This window comes from Neodiprion virginianus, chromosome 1, assembly GCF_021901495.1.
Source record: "Neodiprion virginianus isolate iyNeoVirg1 chromosome 1, iyNeoVirg1.1, whole genome shotgun sequence".
NCBI lineage: Eukaryota > Metazoa > Arthropoda > Insecta > Hymenoptera > Diprionidae > Neodiprion > Neodiprion virginianus.
The window spans coordinates 34,537,841-34,558,161 of NC_060877.1; the positions used below are offsets into that span (position 1 = coordinate 34,537,841).

General features: G+C 38.0%; 4 protein-coding genes and 1 long non-coding RNA gene across 7 annotated transcripts; 3 read left to right on the forward strand and 2 right to left on the reverse strand.

Moving 5' to 3' along the window:
- Positions 1 to 227: 227 nt before the first annotated feature.
- On the reverse strand, positions 228 to 2,572 carry LOC124309043 (tubulin beta chain-like). Its single transcript, XM_046772270.1, has 7 exons — positions 2,406 to 2,572; positions 1,874 to 2,182; positions 1,682 to 1,800; positions 1,363 to 1,580; positions 1,065 to 1,237; positions 628 to 941; positions 228 to 546 (listed from the first exon to the last, which is right to left on the reverse strand). The coding sequence occupies exons 1-7, from the start codon at positions 2,460 to 2,462 to the stop codon at positions 384 to 386; spliced, it is 1,353 nt and encodes a 450-aa protein (XP_046628226.1). The 5' UTR covers positions 2,463 to 2,572; the 3' UTR covers positions 228 to 383.
- Positions 2,573 to 3,734: 1,162 nt separating this feature from the next.
- On the forward strand, positions 3,735 to 8,592 carry LOC124309037 (RNA-binding protein spenito). Its single transcript, XM_046772256.1, has 2 exons — positions 3,735 to 4,235; positions 4,765 to 8,592. Exons 1-2 carry the CDS (start codon positions 4,111 to 4,113, stop codon positions 6,950 to 6,952), a joined length of 2,313 nt encoding a protein of 770 aa, XP_046628212.1. The 5' UTR covers positions 3,735 to 4,110; the 3' UTR covers positions 6,953 to 8,592.
- Positions 8,593 to 9,887: 1,295 nt separating this feature from the next.
- On the reverse strand, positions 9,888 to 10,791 carry LOC124309077 (uncharacterized). Its single transcript, XR_006909167.1, has 2 exons — positions 10,704 to 10,791; positions 9,888 to 10,336 (listed from the first exon to the last, which is right to left on the reverse strand). It is a non-coding gene; the product is annotated as an uncharacterized LOC124309077 (long non-coding RNA).
- Positions 10,792 to 11,489: 698 nt separating this feature from the next.
- On the forward strand, positions 11,490 to 14,753 carry LOC124309047 (ubiA prenyltransferase domain-containing protein 1 homolog). The gene is made up of 2 exons (XM_046772282.1): positions 11,490 to 11,708; positions 12,041 to 14,753. Exon 2 carries the CDS (start codon positions 12,062 to 12,064, stop codon positions 13,058 to 13,060), a length of 999 nt encoding a protein of 332 aa, XP_046628238.1. The 5' UTR covers positions 11,490 to 11,708; positions 12,041 to 12,061; the 3' UTR covers positions 13,061 to 14,753.
- A 1,270-nt stretch (positions 14,754 to 16,023) lies between these two features.
- LOC124309053 (gametocyte-specific factor 1-like) lies at positions 16,024 to 19,915 on the forward strand. 3 transcript variants are annotated; one of them, XM_046772291.1, is made up of 5 exons: positions 16,024 to 16,181; positions 18,353 to 18,556; positions 18,632 to 18,758; positions 18,868 to 19,045; positions 19,194 to 19,915. In XM_046772291.1, exons 2-5 carry the CDS (start codon positions 18,449 to 18,451, stop codon positions 19,423 to 19,425), a joined length of 645 nt encoding a protein of 214 aa, XP_046628247.1. In that variant the 5' UTR covers positions 16,024 to 16,181; positions 18,353 to 18,448; the 3' UTR covers positions 19,426 to 19,915. The 3 variants fall into 3 exon arrangements, with proteins under 3 accessions (XP_046628247.1, XP_046628255.1, XP_046628264.1); XM_046772299.1 differs by lacking the exon at positions 16,024 to 16,181 and adding an exon at positions 17,228 to 17,419; XM_046772308.1 differs by lacking the exon at positions 16,024 to 16,181 and adding an exon at positions 17,228 to 17,407.
- Positions 19,916 to 20,321: the final 406 nt, after the last annotated feature.

A 20,321-nucleotide genomic window follows, 5' to 3' on the forward strand; every position in this document is an offset into this window, starting at 1 on the left:
TTGTTTCTTTTAACATTTTGTAAGTATGTGTAATGCAAGTGCAGTACTAATCTCTGAGAAACACTTTCAGAATCATCTCACACGCGAGCTTTCAATCTGAAATCGATATGGGAATTTAGAAATTGAGAGGAGATGAGAGCAAAAATGGTTAATCGTCTCTTGGTGAACCAAAAATAGGAGCTTTTGACGTTTTATTGTTGAACAATCGACACTTTTTCATGCAACAGAGAAATCGTATTCAAAATATCATGAACAATACGAGTACGACTACAATACATCACCATCAGTGGCATATACAGGTATGTGTTTATATTTGCACCGCAAAATAAAGACAATAAGTAATCAAAATTTAACGAAAATTACATATCAATTTCAGGATGAAACTAGTCTTCATTGAATTCTACATCCCCTTCAACCTCTTCGTCGTCCACGAACGCTGACTCGTCTGCAGAGACTTCTTGGTACTGCTGATACTCCGAAACCATGTCATTCATATTTGATTCTGCTTCTGTAAACTCCATCTCGTCCATACCTTCTCCGGTGTACCTGGAATGATGAAAATCAGTCGTATAAAATCATTGCTGGGACGATGCAGGCATGCGGTTGCTACGTGCGCTATAAACTCACCAATGTAAAAACGCTTTTCGTCGGAACATGGAAGTGAACTGTTCAGATATGCGTTTGAAGAGTTCCTGAATCGCAGTGGTGTTCCCGAGAAAAGTACCCGACATCTTCATGCCACAAGGCGGTATGTCACAGACGGCTGTTTTTATATTATTCGGAATCCAATCAACGAAATACGAGCTGTTCTTATTCTGTATATTTGTCATTTGTTGATCGACTTCCTTCATCGACATTCTTCCACGGAAGATAGCCGCCACTGTAAGATATCTACCGTGGCGAGGATCGCAAGCTGCCATCATGTTCTTCGCGTCGAACATCTTTCATGTGATCGTAAAATGTATCGAAGGTTGAGTATAGTAAAATTGTAAACATTTATAGCTGGCTGCATCCTTGATTAGCATTGTATGATTTGCCTATGATTCAAATGGAGATATCCTCACCTGCTGCGTTAACTCAGGCACGGTGAGAGCTTGGTATTGTTGACTGTTTCGCGCAACCAACGGAGCAAACCCTGGAACGAAGAAGTGCAGCCTGGGAAACGGTACCATGTTAACAGCCAGCTTTCGAAGATCAGCATTCAACTGTCCCGGAAATCTCAGACTGGTGGTAATTCCTACAAACATGTGCAAATCTTTGTATTGTACGTATCGAACGATGGTTCTAAAGACACAGTGAACCCCATTATTCGTCAATGCTGTAATTATTGTACCCTCAGCTGCCACAATATATCTTACGCACCAGACATCGTTAGGGACACAAGGTGGTTCAGGTCACAGTAGGTGGGCGACGGTAATTTCAGCGTCCTGAAGCAAATATCGTACAGTGCTTCGTTATCAATGCAGAATGTTTCATCCGTATTTTCAACGAGCTGGTGAACGGATAAAGTGGCATTGTATGGCTCGACTACGGTGTCCGACACTTTCGGACTTGGTACTACGCTGAAGGACGTCATGATCCTGTTGAACAAAGTGCCATAAAATTGTGTCTAAAAATATCAATGTCCGCAGCGGCATATTTGACGAGAAAATGCGATCATTTTTAGATATGTATAACATACCTGTCGGGAAAGTCTTCGCGGACCTTCGACATTATGAGGGTCCCCATTCCGGACCCGGTTCCTCCCCCCAAGGAATGACACAGTTGAAAGCCTTGAAGGCTGTCGCATCCTTCAGCTTCCTGCATATCAAGGTAATTTTCTGTATTACGATCATCACTCGCTTGACTATTGTTCGGACAATAATTTTCCTACCTTTCTTAGGACGTCTAGAACCGAGTCAACCAGCTCCGCCCCTTCTGTGTAGTGACCCTTAGCCCAGTTGTTACCGGCACCACTTTGCCCGAAGACAAAGTTGTCTGGCCGAAAAATTTTACCAAATTCACCCGACCGCACTGAGTCCATGGTTCCAGGTTCCAGGTCGACTTGAATCGACCTGGGAACATATGTGCTTTTTGCAGCTTCGTTGTAGTACACACTAATCCTATCCAATTGATCTCTCGCGTTACCAACATACTTTCCTGTCTGATCTATTCCGTGCTCGTTCGAAATCATGTGCCAAAACTACACAAAGTTTGGAAAAAAGTAAAAATAATGTATATGCTGCATATATCTCAAAAGTCTCATCACCTTTTTTTGGAATCTTACCGAGGTGCGAATCTTATATGTAACGCGTATCAGCCATTTTGTCCTACGAAATTTGATCTGAGACTAAATTTTTCGCACGATCCTTATATAATTCATCTTATCAAAATAGTAAAAAACCCTTAGAATTAGAGAGACTTACTCGTGCACCGATTTGATTGCCACACTGGCCCACCTGGACGTGAACAATTTCTCTCATCTTGATTCAATTTGGCGATGATACTTCGAATGACTTTCGTTATCAACTGATGCCAGACTGAATTGAAACCGTCACGAAAGTTGATTTTTTGCCACTGCAAGACGCCTGCTGTCATTATTGGTCACTTACCTCTCGTATACCTAATACAGGGCCGTCTAATAATTATTTCGATCAACGTGAATAGGGTTCCTCATAATTGTTACGTGACTCAAATTTTCAATCAATTGCTCAATGTTGTACATCGCATTGCTTTAAATTTTTAGGCTTGAATCAAAAGAATTTGTCTATCCGATAATTCTTTGTTCATCGGGAAGAACGGGACAAAATATCCAGAGCCTAGAAACGTATAATAGGCCGTCCCTGTAGCGTGGATTATATCTGCTCGAAAGGTCATCGTTATTGAAACCAATCAAAACATTGGGCAGTGAGCAGAATTGGGTAATACAATAATACACCTATAGGTATATAGATACACAAAACTATGAACGCTACCACTGTAATATCAGATATAAAAGGTCTTGTTACCGAGTAGTTGGTGTTATTTTTCTAGGGCCATGAATTTTCAAATAATTCTGTATTCGTACAGATCTGAATGTTCGATTCAAACTTCAGGCACCAATGAGATGTGTGGATAATTTTTTCTTTTTTTTTCTTTTGGTTTGAACGAGTTACATAGTCACACGTTATACGATCGGCGATTCAAAAAGCCTCCCAAAAATAGGGGCATTTCTTGCGAGTATGAGGATACCGTAAAGTATCATTTGTCCCTCGGTTCAGAAAAATTCGTGCGAACCCCAAAATGGGCAATTGTTCAGTTATTTCTAAATGACATTTTTTTGCAGGTGCTGTAATAATTCTGAAGTAAGTAAGCACATTGGGCTCATCTTCATCCAAGTAATGATTCTTCATTCATTTTCAAGTGAAGCAGTACCGTAGTCTTATTTTTGAAAATGCGTGGTAGCGCCGAAAACGCCTAGGTACTTCTGTAGGCTGCAACCAGTCTAACAGGTATTTACCAAGGATTCATTTAATGTTATTCAATGCTAATTGTAATTCTACCTTACCGACATCTTAACAATTCCGTAGAAGATCGTTCATCCGCCGACTTAGATTTTCAAATGGTATCATGGTGATAAAATTACCCATTACCAAAAACATTTTAGATCATAAACTTTTAGAATTCATAAAATGGTATCGAATTGTTACCGATGCAGTACAACTATACTCCTTAGTAATCTTACGCTAGCAAGGCCAGTAACCAGTAAGGCGTCGGCCGACGAACGGCTACGCGTTGACAAGTAGATCAGAATTATTAGCGATATTTACAAAGATTGTTAAAGCAACAAAGAGCGGGAAATAAAATTTCAAGTTTTAAAATAGTCATGAAAAAATAATTAAGCGTTAACGTGTCACGCTTATATCTAAAAACATAGCGTAAACAAACGGAAGCGGTAAGTAGCGGTGCTCCAAACGAGCCGACATTCATTGTGCCGTCGCTAAAGAGGGGAGAGGAAGACGCGACAAGGCACGGTCAGGAGACGAATGATCACCGCCATTTTGCTGTGCGTCTGTTGAGTGGAGTGCGTTTAGTTAACGCGGATAATTTTATTAATTATTTGTCAGTTATTTACGGTTTTCTGCAGCGTTGATGATTGGGATTCCGCGCGACGACCGCCATAAAATAACGGTTAAAATCCGAAATAATATGAAACGGAGCTCGAGTCGAGACACTCCACCGCCCCGTGTCAAGCGATCCAGATCCTCCATGGGAAGGTATGCCAAATGCTGTTCCACCTCAGGGTATCATAAATTCCAAACTCTTTTTACACTCGTCGTCAGTTGCTACGTTTCACTGAATTTCAATTCGGTCCGACGACCCTAGTTTACTTCTTACGCACGACAAAGTCGCTGGTTTGCCTGTTTTTAAATTCTTAGTATCAAGCTTCTACCCAATATGATTCACAACTATCCCTGGAATCAACACTTCTGTTCATTGCTCTGAAATCCTTACCAACATTTTATTGCCCTAATCTCACGGTAATGCGGCATAAATCCGGTATTTACTGCTTGTTGACCACAGTATTTATGGTCAATATAACCTCCACTTGCGGTCTGCTGATGTGAAGCATCGGTTTTTTTTTTCTTACACGAGTAAGAGTATAATCTCATGCGCTGTTTTCAACCTCTTATGAATTCCCGATATGTGATTAGTTTCGTAATTTTCTGATAATTAAAATATTCTCGTTCTTTCTAAACTATGTTTCTTTACTTGTTTGACAAGAAATGTTGCCCATTTGTTCAGATACGATGATTCGAGCGATGAGAGGATTACACCGGAACGAATCAGACGGCGCTCTAGAGGGGCTCGGAGTCCGAGTCCTCCCAGAGCATCCTCTCATGCCAGATACGTTGAGTCCAGTTCTCACAGGGACGAGTATATGCGAGCACCCAGAGAGATACCGCCTGAGCGTCCGTACAGCTACAAGGTCCTCTGCGTGAGTTCGATACATCCAAAAGCAAGCGACGAAGTAATAAAAGATACCCTTTACCGGGAGTATAAGAAATTTGGTGACTTTTCCATACGAATCTCTCATGAATTGGACGAGCGAGTTGCTTATGTTTGCTTCAGAAGTTCCGAGGATGCGAGAGACGCGAAACATGCAAAACCAAGAATTATTTTATACGACAAGCTTGCCTTGGTTGAACCTGTTTATGAAAGACCCGAATCTTACCGACGACCCAGATCCATCACTCCCCCAGATTACGAACGTTACTATGCCAGGTCACCTGGGCCCACAGAGAGGCACAGACCGATTGAACGATACGAACGAGTTTACGGACCACCGGTTGGAGTTCCACCTCACAGGGAGCTCAGAAGAGAAACAATTCCACCTCCTCATCACGAATTTGTTCGTCCACCACTACACCATGGACCACCACATGTTCACCCTGGTCCTCCGCATCATTATGGACCACCCAGACACATGATGATTCGTCATCCTGTTCACGGTTTTGAGAGAATTGAAAATAAGAAAGACAAGTTTCCAAACTATTTGCATCATGTTTCACCTGAGGATGATCCACTGGCGACTCGAACTTTGTTTGCCGGTAATTTGGAGATAAATATTACCGAGGAAGAGCTGAGAAGAATCTTTAGCAAGTATGGAATCGTCGATGACATCGATATCAAGAGACCCCCACCGGGTACTGGAAATGCTTATGCCTTTGTCAGGTTCCAGACTTTGGATATGGCACATAGATGCAAAGTTGAATTATCTGGCCAATACATTGGTAAATTTCAGTGTAAAATTGGGTATGGTAAAGCTACCCCAACGACTCGTATCTGGGTTGGCGGTTTGGGGCCATGGACATCCGTGCCTCAGCTGGAGAGAGAGTTTGATCGTTTTGGGGCAATTAAAAAGATTGATTACATCAAGGGAGATAGCAATGCATACATTTTATATGATTCCATCGACGCAGCCCAAGCTGCTGTGAAAGAAATGAGAGGATTTCCGCTTGGGGGACCAGATAGGAGACTGAGGGTTGATTTTGCTGATGTTACTCCCGGGTTTGGGTTCAAACCTAGACCGTACCCAGAAGACGCAGCTGAGTTTCGACCAAGACCAGTGGAATACGAATCTCCTTACGATCCTTACGCTCCTGAAGGTGAATTTGCTTACGCTCCAAGGGGATTCAGGGGTCGTGGAAGTGCCCCATGGCACGATAGACGAGGAGGAGGCAGAGGGGGATACCGTGGAACTGCTTATCCTGAGGGATATGTGAGAGAAGAATCTGATTGGCCAAGCCGCCGGCCACCACCTGAGCTCGAATATGAATCACCAAGGGGCTTGAGGCGCTCATTGTCTCGGGAACCAGGTGTAGATCGATCCAGATCACGTTCTCCGCGGAGAAGACCTGTGGATTCAGATTCTGATTCTGAAACAGCTAGAACAGGGATGCTGTCTACGTCACGAACTCTTCCTGAAGTTGCACGAAAGTCTATAGCAGTTTGGCAAGGCGCTTTGATATTAAAAAATTCTTTATTTCCAGCTAAATTTCACCTTACAGATGGAGATACAGAGATAATTGATGCGCTGATGAAGGATGAGGATGGGAAACATATGCTGAGAATAACGCAGCGTCTTCGTTTAGACCAACCAAAATTAGATGACGTTTCTAAACGCATACAAACATCCAGTTCACATGCTATATTTTTAGGTCTTGCCGGATCTAGCGCTACCATCACGAACGATGACGCAAACGTGCAAACTCGACCTCTAAGAAACTTAGTGTCATATCTCAAGCAGAAAGAAGCTGCGGGAGTAATATCTCTGTTGAATAAAGACACAGAAGGAACCGGAGTCTTGTATGCCTTCCCGCCGTGCGCCTTTTCGACCGAACTTTTGAAAAGAACTTGTCCCAGCCTTAGCGAGGAGGGTTTGAAAGAGGATCACTTAGTTATCGTTGTGGTGAAAGGCGGCAGTGCCTAAGTTACGCTTACTCATAAGGTTTATTAAAGGTAAACGTGCTGAATACTACAATACTATTACATTACTCGGTCAAAAATTTGGCTGATTTCTTCAATTTCTGGTTGAATTTTAAGGAAAGTAACTAATTACGATTAACGTACAGATGATCTATACACAGAGTATTTAGCAGATCCGTGTTTCTAGATTGTCTCAAATTAATCACACTCTATTACATCTGATTGTGCACATCTTTTTTTTTTTCTCGAAACAAAGCTCTTGCAGAATTATTTGATTTTAATTATTCAACTAATGAGTAACAAAATCTGGAACTTGTATAGCTTCATTTTTCAGAAGCCCAAAAATTTATCGGTTCATTTTTAGAATCAGCCAAATTGTAAAAATTGACGAAACTACGTCCAAGGGGGTATGCAATAGCCAAATACCAGGACATAATAATATGTTGATATCAAGTGACTGCTGTGGTCAGAAGAATTGAAAGTTCTGACAAGGCTGATAGAAGAAGTACATGTATTAAGCATGGAAATAATAACTTATGGTTACGAAATGTTAGATATAGCTTCACGAGGTAAGCGCTCTGATAACAAAACAGTACATTGAAAAGTTGCAAAGTTCTTCCGAAGATTGATTTAAAAATGGAATACTTATTTTTATGAAGATGAAACATTATTTTAGTAATGTTCTGCATAACTTTTTTTTCTCTTAATCCGGGCCATAAACGTTGGACCGTTATGGCATATGATATAATGGTGAATCATAATCTATTACATAACTTAATTGTAGTGAACCTATTCTAATTAGTATACATACTCAGTTAATTATCATGTACACAGTTCTTTCACATTTGTGATTGTACGAATTTTGCTGCAGTGCATAAACGTCTTAGGATTTATATATACATGCGTATATATAAATATAAATGTATACATATACTTATGAAGAGATGCAAATTACATTAATTGATGAAAATTTTTTAAAGTAAGGTGTCTGCAAACTAAGAAATAATGGCAAAAGTATTTCTTACCTCACACATTAATATACTTTTTTCTTTATCGCGATTTCTGTAAATAATGATCATTGTTATTCTTATACAAAATGCGAAAGGACTGGTCAACAACTAACTACTAGTTTATTGTTATATTTAAAGAATATCAAACGGTCACATCGTATAATGAAAATATTAAATTCAGTTAATTTACTTTTATATGATTTAGATTTTAGATGCATAAGATTTAAGTGTTTGTGCTATAAATTATCTGTGAAAATGATATTGAATTTCGTTAACATGGACAGTGATTGAGTGGCCGTGGGGAAAAACGAACAGCAAAATCTCTTCTAAAACCCTAAAAAAAAACTTCGTCTAATGCCGCGAGAATCATTGGCAACATGTTAAGAAATCTGTGAACTTTACCATAAAGGACTGTGTTTGGTGGTATTAAAAAAAGAAACTACAGAAATCTCCAATTGTGTACAGTGATGTAAAACAGTGCTTGTGTTCTCGCCTCCGAGGGTGTTATCATGAAGGTATGAAAATAACATCGATCTTGAAATCGAACCCTCAGAACATCTGAGATATGAGAAAGTCCAAATCGCACTCGGAGGCGAACTAAGGTGCGGTGGTAAAGTGTATCTGGTGTTGAAAAGAAAAGAAATGAAATGAAAAAATAGAGCCGATTGCAGACAAAACTATTGATTGTGTTTAATTTCTTAGATATGTCAAAAAAAAATATGCCCACCTATCAAGTTCAAGTTGAAATGAGTTTAGTTCAATTAGTGGTTGAAAATTATCAATAGCTGAGTTACGTCTGTGATTGTTTGTTCATAAACAAAAAATCAAGTTTGCGAAAGAAAGAAAGAAGGAAATGGAAGTTTCGAGTTATGCTAGGATATTCAAAGTTTTAAAACAGAGTTCGCCAAAATTAACAAACTATTCGGTTGATAAAACAATGCATGCTTGTGCTTAGAGAAGAACATAGTTGTTCCTTGGTCGTTTTTTTATCTCCATTTTTTTTCTGTCGGCTTTTCTTTGATTTTAGTTCAGTGGTCGTGAAGTTGGTGTTGTGGTTTGTTATTCGACAATGTTTTAATACGCTGATCGATCTCAATCTAATGACAGATGAAAAAAGAAAATACGAGTTTTGTCAAAAACAAAAAGAAACTAATGATCTCAGTGTAACCAGTGGCTTGTGCCAGTTTATTTCTTGTTCTAAACAAAGTAGTTGCAAAATATTGGTTCTGAGTCATCATATTGCAAATCCAGAGAGATAATTGTGCTTTAGTGATCATGTGGCTTGTGATTAATTTGTCCAAGTTTTTGTTTATTTTTTTTTTTCCATCATTTACATTAAAATAAAAAAGTTTCTATTGGTAAAGAAGAAAATATTATAAACTGGCTTTTCGAAGATCGTTGCTAATTTCATAGTTTTGGAACTCTGGGTGCTAAGTTCTCCGAGTAAAAAGTTTTCGACACTGCTCTCCAAGTACCCAAGTTATCAATATAGTGAAAGAAATCATATTGTTTAAAATTTACGCTTTCTTCCTTACTCATCTTTGAGGAAAATGAAACTGTAAAAAGGAAAGACTAAAGGAGAGAGAAAAAGATTGACTATTGTTAGTTCGTCGTATTGACACGATTGTTGTTAAGGCTGGAAGTTCAGTGCACAACTTCCTTAAAATAAAACGAAAGTCCAGAAAATTTGCATGTTGCACTAGTGAAGTGAGTTTAGTGGTTCTCTAGTTCAATAGCAAGTTGGTGAGGTGTTCTCTTTTTCAGATTTTTGACCGCTTTCCAGGTATTCTGGCCTTAATATCTTTCAGAGGCAGAAATCATCGCATGATTTTCAATTCCACATAAAAATAAAAGAAAATAAGATTGAAGTGAGACCAGAAATTTTAATAGTGCTGCATCGTAGAAGTATTATGGTTTTTGCCTCACAGAGATACTTAAGGATCTTGTTCCTCAACCACATACTGATCGTAGCTTAATAATGGTTCAGCCAGATTTTTTGGATTGTACGGTAAGTTGGGTCGCCGGGAGATATTTTTTTATGTTCCAGATTTCTAAACAATGCTGCCAAATCCAGCGGACTTAGATGTCATCAGAAGCTTTTAATGAATGCTCGAACTACAAATGAAGATTGATGTTGTATGATCTACAATCTTTGCATAAATAAAGCATTTTTTGATGTACATAAACAAAAATACCCACTAATCCTGTTATCGTTATTCAGAAAAAGCTAGCATAAAATGACGCACCTACAAGTTTAACATGTTTACACTATCAGCTATATTATGATTGTAAACATTTCTTATAATAGTTCAGCGATTTTTTACACTCATGACGCAAACCCATTTCTCGAGTTTCTGTTTTCAATTCTATACAAAGATCTAAAATAGAAACGTGATTTTTTATACACAAACATAAAAGTGTAAAAGAACGTATTAATTTATGTTCAATTTTTGGTAACTAATGTTCTGTGCTGTCATAGAATATGCCATCAAATCGGTTGTAAAAATCGACGGTACCGAACGTTCTATTTGGTTCGTAGAAAAAAAAAATGAATACGTCCACATCTAACGGAAATTGACAATTTGAACAATCGTTCGATGTGTCGAATTTTGCTGATAATTTTTTTGCTTGAAAATACTGCGTCATGATTAAATAAATGTGATTGCGCGATTATTCAAAATGACTTTCCAAAATGACGATTTTTTCCCGAAATTTAGATTTTTGGAATTTTGCATGATTTTATACCTTTAGTATCGACTGATGTCAGTCGTTGATTGGAGAATATATGTCAGTCCTCCGTGAAAGCCGTTACTACAGGAAAAGTCGTCGGTACTCTGCAAATGGTGACGTATTACATGGAACCGTTGCCGCCGGAGACATATTTACGCATTAAAGTCGACTAAATGTATCGTTGACTGAAGAATTATCATCGCCGACACTCGTCACATCAAGGCGTGTTTCACTGAGAAAATAATGACACCATGATTAAAATATTTCATGATTAGTTACATTTTCTAAGATTTAATATAATTTCGTTTTCTCATGACTACCAATCATTACAAAGTAGAATTTTATTTTAATATTGCTGATTTCAGTGTGATTTCGGAGAGTATGAAATCATTTCGAACCATATTAGTACCATGATTACTTGAGTAGAAGACCCCTTACGTGACATTGCAAGTTAATCATTGTACAGTTTTGCAAATTGATTTTAATGAGGTGAGACATTTTTCACGTGTTGAATACGAAAAATACAGTAATTTTCATTAAAAATCTCCCGAATAGTGCTGAGTCGTGTTTTAAATATAAAGTCTGACGTCAATCTGCCGATCAACTACCCTTACCGACCGGAAATACGCTTTACAGCCGTTCTTTGAGTTTAGTTTGTCTGAAAGCACAGGAAACGATGGAGCGCTGGAGGCATCGTTTCATCAGAGCCTAGAAGAGATTTCTCTCTGGAAGAGATCCAAAACCAGAGAACCGAAAATAATTAGTTCGTTGTATGGCAGGTAGACGGGGTTGCGTGGTAAACGCCGCAACACGTCACCAGTGTGTTCGAGTTTTAGACATTGCTTGAATTTTTTTTAAATGTACGCACAGAAATGTCAAACGACTGAGGGATAAATGTGTTCCCATATGTGAATAACAGATCAAATTATACCGATGTATTTTGAAACGGATGTTTAATGCTCGCAGCGGAAGTATGGACATCACTGTAACCTAACTTTTACCGATCTTCAAGTATCACAGGTGAATAGCATTTTCATACATATTTCTATGAAATACTTACTATACAAATCATTCGCATGATACCTTAACATGAATATTAATCGCATTATGGACGACGTGTAATGTGCATGTGTAGTATATCAAAAGTATAAGTACCGTAAGGAATAATTGGTTATAGCTGATTAAAAGTTCTCTTAAGACAACAATTATTGTCGCAACTTGAAAAATTGAAGAAAATAAACAGTTTTCAACTATTTTACTGGTATAGTCTTCTGGTGATATGTACAAAACGTCTAATTCCAAATAGTAATTTTTCACCGATTAACCTGTTGCTAATTTTCCGTTATTATTAGGATACCAGAACGTTGAGCAAAATGTTGAGTGGAGTCGAAAATCCCCATGCGGAGATGGACCCAACCCCTCCATCACCCAGCTTCGATGGCGCCAGCTCCACATCGTCAACGCTGGATTCTCCTTTAATGAAATTGTCCTCTTACGTCTTGGCCCTTAGGCCATGGTCATTAAGTGCTTCTTTGATGCCAACTCTCCTTGGATCGGCACTTGCCTATCGATTAATAGGATTAACGAGCTTTAATTGGATATCACTTGTACTTACTTTATTCACGATCGTCTCGGTGCACGGGGCGGGTAACGTTGTAAACACATACTTTGATTATGTCAAAGGTGTGGACAGTCGAAAAAGCGACGACCGAATATTGGTCGATCATATTTTATCTAAAGATGAGCTCGTATCTTTGGGTGCAATCTTATATGCCGCAGGGTGCTTAGGCTTTATTTTACTTACTGCCATTTCACCTGCTAAAATGGAGCATCTGGCTCTCGTTTATTTCGGAGGTTTGTCATCCTCGTTTTTGTATACCGGTGGTATCGGCCTGAAATACATAGCTCTAGGTGATGTTTTGATCTTAGTCATATTCGGCCCGATATCCGTTTTATTTGCATTTATGGCACAGACTGGATACGTTGAATGGGGCACAATGTATTATGCCATACCTTTGGCCTTAAACACAGAGGCTATTCTACATAGCAACAATACAAGGGATTTGGAGAGTGACAGACGCGTCGGAATAGTAACTTTAGCAATTTTGATTGGTCACACAGCGTCACACGTTCTGTATGCCTTTTTACTGTTCTCGCCCTACATAACGTTCGTTGTACTTGCATTGAGGTACTCGGTGTGGTTTTTGTTACCGCTGGTCACATTGCCTGCAGCATTTCGAATAGAAAAAGAATTCAGATCTCCAGAAACTATCCAGGGCGTACCAAAGCAAACTGCTAGACTAAATATGTTTCTTGGAATATTGTACGTTGTAGCTTGTCTACTTATCGACCCTCTTCCTTACCTTCGTTGAATGTAACTCAATTATCAGCTAACAGGCACTTGCAAATATTGATACAATATGTGAGGAATGATTGTAAAGCAATGACAGCTTAGTTTGCCTCCCAAAATGCAATCGAGTTATAAAGTGAATTGAAATGTGTAGAAACAATGTCTCAAGTGATCTTGTCAAGATGCATATGAATGAAAAATCACTCATGCATATTATATTCTATTGTCAGTATTTGAAATGCGGTTGTACTAAAATAAACTGATCATAAACTAATCGACAGCAATGCTTATGAAGTTTAATTGGACTGTCGCTCATGGATATTTAATGATTATTTAATCATTGAATTACAATAGATGGTAAGAGGCAAGGGCTATGTCTTCAAACGATGTTTTCAATACATTTGATATGACTTAATATTTTCACTACTGTAAATAGTATTGTGCGATATTACTGCCTTACTAATCTCTGCCCAAAGTACAAAGGCAAGTAGCACCAATGCCATTACCAAAAAAGTTTTAGTCCAAACCCTTCAGTCTTGACACTATATTACATTGGTTATTTTTTTCAACTATCGTATAGGTATGTAACAATTGCTGCCTGTTTAGAAAAGTAAATGTTGTGTAATTACAGTTTGTTGATACGTGTTATTGAAAATCCAAGATTAGGTTACAACATAGTTGTTGTCGCTTTACCACCGCAGAAGATATGAAAATACTTGCTCGCTATTCTTGTTACGTAAGAAAATTAAATTCTACACAACATTGGCAAGTGAGAATATTAGCATCGAACGTCTGCGTTATATTCAAAGCAAATTGGAACACTGCAATTATGTGGATACCAAACAAAAGAATTGATCATTTTATCTTCTAGGAGCTATGCTTACATTAGGAATAAATTATAAGTCCAAGTTTGTTGTAACCTTAAACTTAATTTTTCGGCATTTCTTGCAGAACATTCAGATCCAATACTGGCATCAATTTTTATTATTTCTTATTGCTGTTATTATTAATATTATCGTTGCATAATTATTGTTAATTACATACTTTTTTCCTTCATATAACTAGGGAGAGGCTTGTTATGATTTATTTTACGTTTGAAATTATTTATGCATTATTAATATGTCGCATAGTGTGTGTGCGTGTGTGTATATATGTATCTATATGTATATGTATGTATATATATATATATATATATATATATATATATATATATATATATATATATATCTCTGTGGCGTGTGTGTGTGTGTGTGTGTGTATATATATATATAATATGGGTTTCGAAAGATTGCCTGATATTCATGTGAAGCCCTTCACATTGGTCAAGAAAGCCGTTTTGACCGCTGGTTGACAGCTTTAATAAATATTTAATAGGTATGAACAATAGTGATTATTTATTTCAAATCGTAGACAGCTTAATTGATAATTATAGAAATGATGGAACTAACAGCACTATTTTTTGTATTAATCGCAAATCGCATATATTAAAGCAATGAAAGAAAATAGTCAGTGAGTCTGCATTCTAGACTCCATAGCTATTGCATATTCTGTACAGTCTTTATTCGAACAACCTTGGAGAAAATTTGAGAGAAAATTTAACAAGTTTACTTGAGGCTAATGATATACAACTGGTACCATACATGAATAATTGTTATTACAATTCTTATTTTATTAGCGAACCAAAAGTACAATAAATAATAATGTAATGTTTCATACTCGTGCCCAAGTGAATGACAATAACAACAGTTTGGTAGTGTAAAATCGTACTAATATTCGAACCAGAATATCGAATTCTCAACTGATTTTTGTACTTTTTTAGAGGTGTTGCGACAGTTTCTGTCGACATATTTATGTCTCATTGGCTAGTTTATCATCAACGTTCACATCACACAGAATTTTTCATTTCTATTGCTTTTGCAATGTTGATATGTTATACAAAATGGTTATATAATACACACGAACCTTGTTTCATGATATTTTTTACCATTCGCAATTTGGTGTCGAACAATAAACAGTAATGAAAAAACAAAAATGCGACACTCACAGAAATTTACTGTCGAGTAGTTGTACTATGAATGTAAAATTTGAAGTTACAGTGATTGCTTCCTTGAATTGTTCTTCACAATTACAGTATGATCCAACAAGGTTATAAATTAAACAAATGTCATTGACAAAAGAATATATAGTCAACGCAAATATATGTGAGTAATTTCACACATCCAAGAAATTGAAGCTTCTTGCATTGATCAATTTGCATGAATTTTGAGTTTAGAAGGAAAAAAATATCACACTATGTTTCTTTGAAAAAAAATAATCACATATGTTTCATAACTACCATACTCAAGCATACTGGCTGATATTTATCATATTACTAATATCCCACTTAATGTAATAAGCAATTGCTACTTTGTACATAACATCATCAATTTACATGTCAGAAAAGTAATGATAATGCCTGAATTTCCCTACTACACGATGTAATCATTAGTTCAATAATACTAGTTTATCAATATTTCAATATTTGATTGAGTTTTTTGTATTGCTTTTTTGTAGTCTTAGTTTGCAGATTATTAAGTTTCTAAAATAGTGATGGGCGCTTATCAATCAATGTTTCGATTGAGAAATAAAATCTTATTCAAGTACATGAAACATATTCGAAAATTTCTGTAGTCACAATTTTAATACATCTGTTCATTCGAATGTTAGTTTTTTTCTGATCAACCAAGCGGAGATATCAAGTGCTCGTTTTCCTGGGAGAGGAACCAGTTGTCGTGCGGCGAAGAGGGAGGGGGGGGGGTGGAGCTCGAGAGTTCTGTGTAAGCAGAAATGTTTTGATTTCTCGCGGAACTGAGATAAATAGATCTAATTGGTTCCTGTTTTCAGGGATTAAAGATGGCCCTGATTTCCTACCAATCAAATTTCTGAACACTATTTTTCAACCACAGCGGCGTTGATTGAAGAATATAAAGATGGATACCGCTGGGTAAATTTTTGGGACCAGTTTTCGGCGGGCAACTGGGCCCAGGTGGGCCTGAGAGCGTAGGAGGGTTCTGCTCTATGGACTCTACCTAACGGACTAACACCGACATTCGTAGCAACCAAAGTAGTGTCGGTATGAAAGATTCAGATTGAGTCACCACAAAGTGAGTACGTACGACTACTTGACTGCGATTTAAAAATGTCGATCAGCTCGATCATTCCCGAGAAGACGCGTAACCGTGGCCACCGCCAGCCACCCCAACAACCTCCAAGCACCGCCAACCTCCATCAACCACCTCCCCCTGCCGCCAAGTACCTTCGTCCTCCACGACCTCCGCCGATGACTTCCGAGCACCTCCAGACACTTTCTGCCACCTCCTACCACCTTCTACCATTTCCGAACACCTCCGACCACTTTTGTCCTCTTCGTCCCCTTGCTCCGCCATGTATTCTATAACATTAATATTCGTAAATATTCGAACACCTTCTCATTTGCTCTCTCGATCTTGAATTTTCGTAGGCACAGAATCGAAACGCTATTTTAGCTAGTCGCAAGTGAAGTATCTACGTTAGGTAGAGAAGCAGAATTGTTTTTCGAAAAGTTCGTATGGAAACAAATTCAGAGTAACTATAATACATCACGGATGCGCTAATTTTGATCGAGATGAAATCGATGCTCCGTATACGAGACTGTATTTAACGCAGTGTCCTGATTTAAAGACCTAAGAAAGTGATTGTCGGCGATTTTTTTTTTTTATGGGGAGAGATAGTAGAACGATGCTTCATAAAACTTTGAGTGTATTTTGACACACATTTGAAAGGTACGAGCAAAACTTTGTATCATCCAACTGTCGCAGAACGGCAGCGTTATTAGCTGACCCGTTAACTGAAGAATGCATCTTTAGTTAACGGCTGACCATCGAAGGGCTTAGCCGCATGAGTCTGGAATCGGCAGGAAAGATAAAGTGCGTATTTCTTGACTAAAATGTAAAAACTAAAATCATCATATGTCGTACATCATATGTCGTACATCATACATCATACATTATACATCATACATAGTATTAAAGTTCGAAACCAAAGTTTGGATGTTCGGATATTCAGAAAGTGACGTCACCCAATTTTTTTTTTCTGTTGACGTCATCGATCTAAACTCAGCTAGCCAAATTCCTCAGTCTGGAAACAATCGCGCAGTCGAGCGGACGTATGAGAATCGCGCTCCGCAGATTTTGAGTACCGAGTTCTCTACCTCTTGGATCCTGCGCTCCGGGTCCGCTTCCTGGAGCAACTCGACTTCCTGGACAAGTTCTCCGTAGATTCTGCGCTCAAGGTCCTCTACCTGCCGGAACTCGACTTCCAGGACAAGCGCTCCGTAGTTTCTGCGCTCAAGGTCTACTACCTGGTGAAACTCGACTTCCAGAACAAGCACTCCGTGGTTCTGGCTGTCCAGGTTCTTTACCTGGTGACTTTTGACCAAGCACTGCGTAGTTTCTGCGCGCCAGGTCCGCTACCTGGCCAAACCCGACTTCCAAAATAAGCGCTCCGTGGTTCTGGCTGTCCAGGTCCTTGACCTGATGACTTTTGACATTCACGACTAATTTTCCGTAGCTCTGGCTGTCCAGGTCCGCCACCTGGTGGATTTTGACATCCAGGAAATGCGCTCCGTAGTTCTGGCTGTCCAGGTCCTTTACCTGATTGCTTTTAACCTTCAAGACTAATTTTCAAGTTTACATGTTTGATTATTGAAAACGTCATGTTTTGTACTATCAAACCAATATACATGCTTCAGATAACCTTTTGAATCGGAAAAAACACTGAACGACCAGGATCAACAAATTGCAATTGTTGAGTGGTTGGCATTGTATACATAGGAATACATGACAATAACGTCTGGAAAATTATACAATTTATAGTATGCGTCACGTATTAATCGTAAATGGATCATGTATATTAATACCGTACATTGACCGCATATGCATATATATTCTTTTGTCTCTGCATCATTATCACATCTGATTCTCTCGGGAGCCTCAACTTTAATTAAATCACTGTTTTGCTACGAATTTTGGAAGAAATTTATTCCCATTATTAATTTCTTGTATCGCCGATAAGTCGGTAAATACACACAGGCTAAGTACTAGCTTGGGCTTACCATTGCGTAGACTGTGTTACTCGGAAGGTGAATGCAGCCAGCACCATATCGAAATCGGTAACTCTGATGTTCTGCAATAAGTTTTCAACTCTACCGTTGGAACATCTCAGGCAGCGCAAGGGCACGACGGTTTTCGGTTGTCACACCGAAGCCCATTAGAACAACTGTCTGTATATTTTTCAGGCAACGACTGAAGTAAGGTTCTTAAACTCTGTTATCCACGATTTTACTTGCGGTTACATACGTCGGTTAATTCTCCGCTCCTTGAAGCTGCGAATCATGAATACCGCATCAATATATTCGGACCCCGTTGTCACCTGCCCGTACGACAAGTACCACAGGATTGCGTTGTCAAAAATTCAAATGCACATTGTTAAATGTGAGAAGGTTAGTTTAGTCAAAAGTCAAGGTAAACAAGTATTGCATTTTTTTAAATTTCATCCTGCTTTGTCTGTTTTACAGAACTATCCAAAAGGATACAAACAAACTTGCCCGTATGATGCAACACATAGATTGTTTGAACACGAATTAACCGATCATATTCAAAACTGTCCTCAGCGCATGGTTCTAGAACCTGAAAAGCATCAGTGTATGGTTATTCAATCTGTAGACTAAAATGGTTTAAAGAAAATTATTGTTGGCCACACACATTGGGTTTCAATTTTATCAATCTTATTGTATACTATCATTTGTTTTAGTCATTAGGAACCATGGGTCCACAATGACCGAATTCTTGGACCGATCTGAGGCTGTAACAAGCACTATAGATCATGGAGAATCTTGGGATGAAGAATCCAACAGGGATTGGATTCCCTCAATTGATGGACGATCTAATATAATAGACAGTAGCACTACTTCAAATTTTCTCCAACCAAGGTGATGTAAAATCAAAAAATTTATAAATCACACACAAGTAGATCATTTGATATTGTTTCTGCCCTTATTTTGTGTAATTTTCGATCTTCTATAATATTTACTCTAGTATCCTTGACGTTGATTCCTAATTAACAATTATTAATTCTAGGGATCAGTCCAGATGCAAAAAATTCATTGACCCTAATCAGGACTTACGTCGTCCTCTTGGTTACTCAGAGGCAATGTTGGTTGGAGGAGAAACAGATAAAGCTGACGCGTCTGATATGGAATCAGTTATCAGTGTGATGGGTGTTGGGCGTGGTAAGAATCCATCAGCGCACCTGCGGCTAAAGAAACCATTCAGCTTTGGCAGAGGAATATCTCTGCCAAGAAATGACTAGAGCCATCGATTCAAATTTGATACAGATCATAAAGTGAAGAGTGATATTTTTGCTGAGCGTTTTTTTTTTAATAATTATTTAGCGTATTCCAGATAACCTGGTCACTAATAGGCCTGAATGTACAATTTTATTCTGCAAGATAACAATCAGCCTATATAATGGCCTTACATTCTGGTTTTACAATTAGCTTATACGTGCAAATTGTACTGGTAAAACTACCAAATAAATAATCTATTTTTATTCATAAAATGTCAAAAGTGGTACGTCATTCAGTTGAACGCGAATACACATATTGTGATTCACTTGTAGTAGTAGTAATTTGGCAGAAATCTGTCAAATCCGCAAAGATAAAAATATTCGTTGTTAGATCAATGGAATAGTGTATTTCCAGTTATTTCTAAATTTATATTCATTAATATCATTCATCAAACAAAATTTAACTCGTCATTTTAGTTCACTTACAGATTCTTATAGTGATAGTGTTTCACATAAATTTGCCCTGATATGTACAATTAAAATTAAGATCATACAATCTATGCTATCAAAGAAAGCACGTATAAGTAGTATCAAAATATGTTACACAACTACTGTGAACGTTGCACATTATCTATTCCAATTATCAGAAACTTGAACGATCTGATATTATAACGGATATTCATAATTTCTAGAGAAGCTTAACGTTTGCCATGTATTATGAGTGTTCTGACTGGTTTCAAAACCGAATTTATTTAGTTTCCGGGATTTGATCAACAGAGTCACTACTGCAAATATTTTTCAAGCCGACAACAGAATGTGTAGTGAAAAATAATGAGAATTTACTTTTTTCATTTCACTACATTCCTGAAATTTCTTAGACATACAGAAATTTGTAGATTGTATCAGCAGATTCATGGTAA